At 33.7% G+C, this 8,366-nt stretch overlaps 1 protein-coding gene across 3 annotated transcripts in view; it reads left to right on the top strand.

The window, feature by feature from the left end:
- Nucleotides 1,993–8,366, top strand: part of LOC109329129 (GDP-mannose transporter GONST2-like) — an 11,006-nt gene continuing 4,632 nt past the window's right edge. Inside the window, exons 1-4 of one of the 3 annotated variants that reach the window (XM_019562798.1) lie at nt 1,993–2,128; nt 3,094–3,269; nt 3,804–3,999; nt 4,226–4,365. In XM_019562798.1, coding sequence (XP_019418343.1) covers nt 2,123–2,128; nt 3,094–3,269; nt 3,804–3,999; nt 4,226–4,365 — 518 coding nt within the window. In that variant the 5' untranslated portion in view covers nt 1,993–2,122. Of the gene's footprint in view, nt 2,225–3,093; nt 3,270–3,803; nt 4,000–4,225; nt 4,366–8,366 lie in introns of all 3 variants that reach the window. The other 2 variants (XM_019562800.1, XM_019562799.1) reach the window with 2 other exon arrangements.

Here is an 8,366-nt window from a genome sequence, read left to right as displayed (position 1 = left end):
AAGAAGGGTACTTATTGCACGTTGGTGAGAATAAAAGATACTTCACATTAGAATATAGGGTACAATTAGAGTATTAATACCAAAAGTGGAATCTATAAAATTATTCGTAATTATATTGTGAAAATTATATTTAAGTAATATATTTAAATGTAAATATAGACCCCAAAACAACTAAAACTCTATTAGTTTTCTTACTATAAATTAAATCATTACTATTTTTAATTTGTTTTAACTTTTTATGTATCTCAAAAACTCAATTACAAATTATTAGATATTAATTATCAAAATAATGTTTTTCAAAAGACAAGAGACATATGGAGACACAAAAACAAGGACTATGGGTCCTATTATAGACACACAAAAAAGACTAGGAGTCCACCTGACTGGACACATGCATCAAGTTTTGGCTCCAAGTAATTGGTATTAAAAATCCTAGGAAATTTGGATATTCTCTTTGGGTTCAATCTCAACATCACTAATCCACTTACTCTAACAAAGTGCAGTCCGGTGGTACTGGACTTGGGTTATTAGAACTCATCAAAACTAACATTTTGCCAATCTTAATAGAAACAGTTTTGAGTTTTACAATCCAGTGTTAAGTGTTTGTTTGATATAAATCAAAATTTATAATTTTTGTCTATTTAAAAAAATAAGCTTAAAGTTGTAACACATGTTTGGCAACTCACCTATATTATAAACTCATCTTTTATGTGTGAGAAAATAAGCAAAAAGTGATATCTCTTTTATGAAAAGTTGTTTTTTTGGATTGTTTGTTTTTCAACCAATTTCACTTTTCATTTTACCCCTCAAATTTCAATAGCACTTTCTTCTTTTTTGGATTAACCTCTCTTTAAATTACTTATAAAAAATATAAGAAATATAATGGAATAGTCTAGAAATGGATATCCTATTCCAGAAATTTAATCATAGCCAAGAAAGCCCAATAGAAAGGAAAAAGGGAGATCCAGTTTGCGATGTTTTTTTAACCTTTTATATTGGATAATCTAATATTCTTATGCATTAAGATAATAAATTCGCTCGTTGTGGTTAGACTCTATTATTGATTTCTCACTAGAAGCTCTAAAAATGATCTAAAATGGAAAACAACTAAGAAATAATATAGTTTGTGGGAGCTTGTTGTAAAAATTCAATAGTGCTTGATTGGAGAATGAGGGATTACGAGTGAGGAAGGGGAATATTGAGATGGAGAAGTGAAGAAGAGGAATGAGGGATAATTTAGTGAGAATGAAAACATATATTTAGTATCATTCAAATTTTTGTGACTAGAAGTGTCTTGAAAGCATAAAGTTGCATGAATGCGAAATTAGGAATATGCAATTAAGTCACACTCTACCAATTTTAATTCTTAATATTTTTATTAAACAAACAAAAAATGACATAAGCATTAACATTGTAAAAGAATTTTATATTATTTTAATATATTATTTATTGTATAAATCTATATTTACAATGATGGTGCACAAATATTACAATCTTAAACAAAACCCTCAAATTATGTTTATACTCCAAATCAATCACCTTTAATCTTCTTTTAGTTCACTAACTTGCTGTTCAAGCCAAACCCATGGCTACTTCAATCTCTTTGACTTTGCAACCATTGGAATTCGTTCCATTTCCATTATTCTACTTCTTGGGCGGTCGTCTCCCACTTGCACTCTCTCCTTGTCAACGTGATCGCCAACCAAAACCATGATTCATCAACTTCTCCACTACCCTATTAATTTCTAAAAAAAAGTTATCTTGAGTTGTTCACAACACTTTTTATCTTAATTATAAATAATTCTTCCTTTAAAAAATTTTAAACAAAAAACTTATACATAGTTCTTTGGTTTTTCATTTGTGTTGTTCCTCTCTAATAAAAAAATATAATACATGCACCAGCTCATTAAAAAAAACATGGTGTCTAATAAGCTATTAGTATGTTAATGTTTTTATTACTCAAACAATTGTATTGTACCTAAGCTTTCCCCTTAATTTCTGTTCCCATTTCAACTTTGCGTGTTCTTCAAAACACTTGAACTTTTTGTTCACACGTTTGCCGTGATTCACCACCCTTATTCTACATTTTCGGAGAAGTTTGAGTTTTTCTCAATTTATCTTCATGTGGGTACTTGCCTTTTAGTTCAACTTTGTATCTTTGTGGATGATCACGCTGTGGATACTGTGTGAGGAGACAGATATCATATTATTTGGTGCATGAACAGTGAGAATCTCACTTATCTAGCTGGTTTTAGGTTTTAAGCTTTTGTCTGTATTTGATGTTCTGTTATTAGTAATCATTATTTCTTGTTAGTTTGGACCTAAGCATTTGCGTTTTGGCTAATGTTTCTTTCTTTCTGGTGAATTGTACTTTCCATTTCACAGCGATTCTTGTTCTTTCTTAAATGTGATGACGGTTTCATAAGAATGTAGGAACTGCATGAGACATATGTTTTTTTCACTATGCTATATCTTTGTATTTGTTTGGAAATTGTTAGTTACTCCCAGATTACTATTTGATTGTTTTTTTTGGAAATTCTTAGTTACTGGCCACGGTGACGATTAAGTTGTTTGACACCCAAATTTGTCCATGCCAAATATAATATAATTAATGAAAGTGAAAAATGAATGTGTAAAATTTGTGTTTTTTTCTCAATCAGATCAAGGACTGATAGGTAAACTACTTCTTATCCTTAAAGAGATATTAGTTCTTTTATGAACCACACTTATTGAGTAGGACAACTACGAACTTTGAAAGAGTTTAATTCTTTATCTTTAGATGTAGGCGAGAGATATCACTGGTAGTACGAAAAATAGACAAACTACTCCTCCCCATATAACAACTACAGGACTCAACCTTTGGCATAAAAAATGGATCTAAATCTTATTTTTATATTTGTTGGGTTCAATATAAATCATGAATTTAAACACCACTATAAAAGTTTGCATTTGCCTTAGTAATTGTTTTTTGCTATACTCATTTGCCTTAGTATGGCTGACAGTAATTCACTAATTTTGATCAAAATATTAATGCAATGGGTACTTTTTCCATCTTTTCTGACCAATAGCTTGTCTTATTTTTCCTGCTTCCAGGTTAATGATATGTCGTCTGATTATAAGTTAGATATTGTTACTCATCATGATCATCAAGAACCAGGGTTAAGCACCACCATATCTTCAAGACAATCACTAGAAGGAATTCATGAGCAAGGAAATATGTCAATTAACAACTTCACAACAAATGCAGAACGTAGAGCTTTGAATGATAGGTGCAGTATTTTAAACTATGGTTTAATCGTACTTATGGTCATAATTGTGTTTACTGTGGTTACGACCATTGGGATTCAGATTTCATTGTAAATTATTTTATGATTTAAAAAAAAATTGAATTCAATGTGGTCTGATGCGGTTTAATACGACCCAAATGTGGTCTCATGCAATTGTATTGTGACCCAATTACACATACACTTGCAGTAATCACCACAACTGTAATATTGTGGCCACATCACACATGATGTCTTCCGCATTTTGAATCACGGGATAGATGTGACTTCTTCCCTTATACAACCTCTGTAAACTTCACTCTTGTCAAATTCTATATGTAACAATTATTAAAAGTATATACATATTTTATCAATTGTTCCATGATACTTTGCTTTTGTTTTTGGTTGCTTGAAAGTTCTTGTTGAAATTCTGGAGGCAAGTTTCAACCTTATAGTATTATAATGTTATTGATTTTTTTTTTAACATAATGGTAGTAAGCTATTTAATTGATGTGTGGAACAATTCACCTTTACAAGCAGATTTCTGAAAGAAAATAAAGCTACAGTTGGTGATAATTGGGAGGAAAGGGGTCGTTTGCATGGATCTTCTAAGAAGTCAGGACCTCTTGTTGCTGGGACAGCTTACTGTATTTCTTCTTGCAGCATGATAATGCTGAACAAAATTGTTTTATCAAGTTTTAATTTCAATGCAGGAATATCATTGATGTTTTATCAAGTAAGTTAGTTCATGTCCTTTTTTGCTCCATTATAGTGCTAAGACAGCTAAGTCATGGTAAGATGTTTTAGTCAAAGTGTCAAACTATGAAACTATAATTCTTCAGAATGATGGTTTTATAATTCATTAATCATTACTTCATTTATGTACATTAATTCATGCAGCTTATTGTAAATGCTAAATCAACTATTATTTGATGATCTATATCCTTCTTTGTACTTTGCAGAACCTTATCAGTACTCTGGTTGTTGTTCTGTTGTCACTGTCTGGCAGAATCTCAGTTGAAAAACTCAACTGGAGGCTGGTGAGGGCCTGGCTCCCTGTCAATATGATATTTATTGGCATGCTTGTATCAGGAATGTATAGGTATCAAATAAAGTTTACTTTTTATTCCTTTCATTTTTATGCCCTTTGAGATAAATGCAGGATAAAGTGCCTCACACTCCTACCTAATTAGATTTGGCTAGGATAGATACAGTGGTCGATTTTAATCTAAAACTTAGGGGTTGTAGTTATATTTAATTACAATTCATAATTAAAAATAGAACATCTTAAAAACTTGCAACTTCATTTAAAGTGTATTATTCTTCGTTCATTCTATCAAAGACTTAAAATAATTCATGATTGAATTAGATGTATAAGGTTCAACTATTTTTTGTTAATATAAATTATCATATATGTATGTCCAAGAATGAAACTTAAAAATGACATTGTTCAGACGACATTGGATTACTATTGCATAGTTTTTTAAATAATATTAGTTATCTTAGAGAAATAATTACTCCCCTGTTCTTTATACATTTGTCATTGAGTAAATACACCTAGTCTTATTCTTGCGAACGAAGAGATTATTTATAAGTTTAAACTCATGAGCTTCAGGTGAGAAAAGAAGTTATCTTAGGTCAAGGCTCACCTTAGATGTGGAATGTTATTTTTAAGGTCTAATAGAAAGTCATACATCTTATACTACTCTTACCTGAATATGTATTCTTGTGCATATTTTCTATTTTAGTTTGAAATACATAAACATTGCACTGGTGACTATTCTCAAGAATGTCACAAATATCTTAACAGCAATCGAAGAATTGTGGAAGCAAGACCAATAAATCTTGATAGATGAACCATTGAGTATATTTAATGATGGCTATTCCAAAGCCGTGGAATTATTCCTTGACTCTTGAGAATTATATAGTCTACCTTAGAAAGTTGGAGTAGCACTTTTCAAAGTGTCTTGAAAAGTATGAAAACAATTAATCATTCACTATGTCTTTGTGATGTAGCCTTCCTCTCCTTTACTATATATAGGGGACTTGTGAGGAAGAGATACAACAAGCAAGTGAGAAAGAACAACATAGAGAGAAAGGGAGAGACTTTATATCTATATAGCGTGAGATTTGTATTTCTAGTGAGATACTAGAGAGAGTTTGTATTTTCATTATTTTTGGGTGAGATTGAGTGTTGTCTTCTTTGTAAGAGAGAATCAAATATTATAATCCTACTTTCTATAGTGAAGATATTTTCCGGACTAGGTCCCGTGGTTGTTTCCTTCTCACATTGAGGAGGTTTTTCCACGTTAAAATTCTTGGTGTTATTTTTCTACTCTTCTCTATTTTCTTTATACACTTGCTGCTTCCGTAAGTGCTCATTTTGCATCATATAGAGGAGGGAAATTGGTTCTGAATTTCCCAACAATAGTATCAGAGCTCCCAGGTTCATTCGGGGAGCTTAGCATGTGTAGTATAAGATGGAAGGAGCTGCTAATATCTCATTTGATGAAGATATTTTCAAGTTGATAGCTGACAGTTATTCCTATTGGAAGCCCATGATGGAGGATCATTTATATTGCAAGGATATGCATGAGCCTATTTCTTGCAAAGACAATCCAGGAGATAAGGGTGACAAAGATTGGGAGCTTTCGAATCGAAAAACTATTGCAATGATTCAGAAGTATGTTGATAGAAGTTTATTTGAGCATGTGTCTACATGCACAAATGCTTATGAGTTATGGTCGAAACTTGAATCTATGATTCAAAAGAGAACTCCCATAAATAAAGCATCTATTGTCAGAAGGCTGGTAAAACTCGACTACAGAGATGGTCAGAGCATGAAAAAGCACTTGAATTCATTCAAGGGTCTTGTCAATCAATTGACAAAGATAGATATGAAGATAGAAGACGAGTTGCAAGCACTTCTGCTACTAAGTTTGTTGCCTGAAAGTTGGGATACATTGGTGGTCACGCTCAACAACTCAGTCCTTGATGGGAAGGTCTCAATGGACAGTGTTTCAGACAATATATTGAATGAAGAATCTAGAAGAAAAAAAAGGAGTACATCCTTCCACTCTGAATGTAGGTCGCTCTCAATCTTATTGAAGAAGCAAAATCAAATTCAGAGGTCGCTCTCAATCTTGTATGAGATCAATAACATGCTATTATTGTAGTAAAGAAGGACATAAAAGATCTGAATGCAGGTCCTTGAAGAGAGACCAGAAACCTGGAAATGTCCATGAAGATTTAGTTGATCCAAGGAAAATGGTCATAAGTCTACCACAACCGTTGCTGCAGATGATGATGTTCTCCTCATTGGAGAAGACAATTACCTAAATGTTGCATATGGTGATTGTTCTTGGATCGTTGACTTGGGTGCTTCTTTCCATGTAAGTCCACATGAAGGTTTATTCTAAAACTACAAGAAATGTGATTATGGTACTGTGAAAATGGGAAACCATGTTACAAGCAAGATTGCAGGAATTGGTAATATTGTGTTGCTAACACACACATGAGGAAAGCTTGTACTGAAAGAGGTGAGGCATGTCCCAGATATGCGTCTCAACCTTATCTAAACGAGTAAGTTGGAGATGCTGGTTTTGTAAGCCACTTTGGTATTGGAAATTGGAAACTAGCAAAAGGCAACCTCGTTATTGCTAGAGGCTCAAAGGAAGGATATTGTACATTATGCAAGGAGGAATTTGTTCTGGAGAAGCAAATGTTTCTACCGACTCCAAAGATCTTTGGCATAGGCGATTAGGGCACATGAGTGAGAAGACACTTCAGATGCTCGCCAAAGACCACCTTCCATGTATAAAAGGTCAAATTTTAGATTCTTGTACTAATTGCCTTTATGGTAAACAACATAGAGTCAATTTTCACAGAACAGATAATCCCTCACAAAGAGATGAAGTACTTGAATCGGTGCATTCAGATGTTTGTACACCATCTGAAAGATCTCTTGGAGGAGCATACTACTTTGTCACATTCATAGATGATCACTCGAGAAGAGTATGGGTGTACTTGTTGAAAAGCAAATATCAAGTACTATCAACATTTAAAGAGTTCCATACACTAGTAGAACGAGAGACTGAGAAGAAGTTGAAGTGTCTGAAAGCAGACAATGGTGGAGAGTCTTATGGTCCATTTGAAGCCTATTGCAAGGCTTATGGTATCATAATGGAGAAGACACCACCAAATACTCCTCAGTTGAATGGAGTAGCTGGGAGGATGAACCACACAATTGAGGAGAAGATCAGATGCATGTTGCAAGATGTCAATCTCTCCAAGTCTTTTTGGGGTGAACCAGTGAAGACTGCAATAGACCTCATAAATCAGACACCTTCAAGACCCATGAATAGAAAACTTCTAGAGGAAGTATGGTACAAGAAGAAGACATCCTTCAACCACCTGATAGTATTCGGATGCAGAGCCTTCATTCACATTCCAAAAGATGAGAGAAAGAAGCTGGATTCTAAGACCAAGGAGTGCATTTAACTTGGATCTCCAAAAGATGAATTTGGGTACAAACTATGGGATCCGATAAACAAGAAAGTTGTGAAAAGCACAGATGTTGTGTTCTTTGCAGATCAGACGATCAAAGATGTTCAGAAGAAAAGCCATTGTAAGTCCAAAGTTCGCATAGATTCAGGGGGAGAGATTCCTCAATATACAAATCCTGCTCACATGGAACTTGACCAGATTAATGAAGAGTCATATAATGATGATGTGGTGGTAGACACACAAATGCATCAAGAACCCGAGCCAGTAGAGCATCAAATGCAAGTTAAACTGAGGCGCTCTGAAAGAGGTAGAATACCTTCTTCAAAGTATCCTGAAGAAGATTATATCACACTCACAGATAATGGTGAACCTCAATACTTCTCAGAAGCTACGCAGACATTTGATAAAAAAGAGTATATTAAAGCCATGGAAGATGAGATGAACTCATTACATGAGAACCACACTTATGATCTGGTAGAGTTGCCCAAAGGAAGAAAAGCCTTGAAAAACAAATGGGTTTATAGGCTTAAAGTTGAAGAAGGAAGCTCGAGACCAAGGTACAAAGTGTAAGTATCAGAGTGCAACTAAGAGGGGGGG

This window comes from Lupinus angustifolius, chromosome LG16 (assembly GCF_001865875.1).
Source record: "Lupinus angustifolius cultivar Tanjil chromosome LG16, LupAngTanjil_v1.0, whole genome shotgun sequence".
NCBI lineage: Eukaryota > Viridiplantae > Streptophyta > Magnoliopsida > Fabales > Fabaceae > Lupinus > Lupinus angustifolius.
Note: the sequence above shows the minus strand (reverse complement) of the source record. Positions and strands in the feature narration are given on the sequence as shown.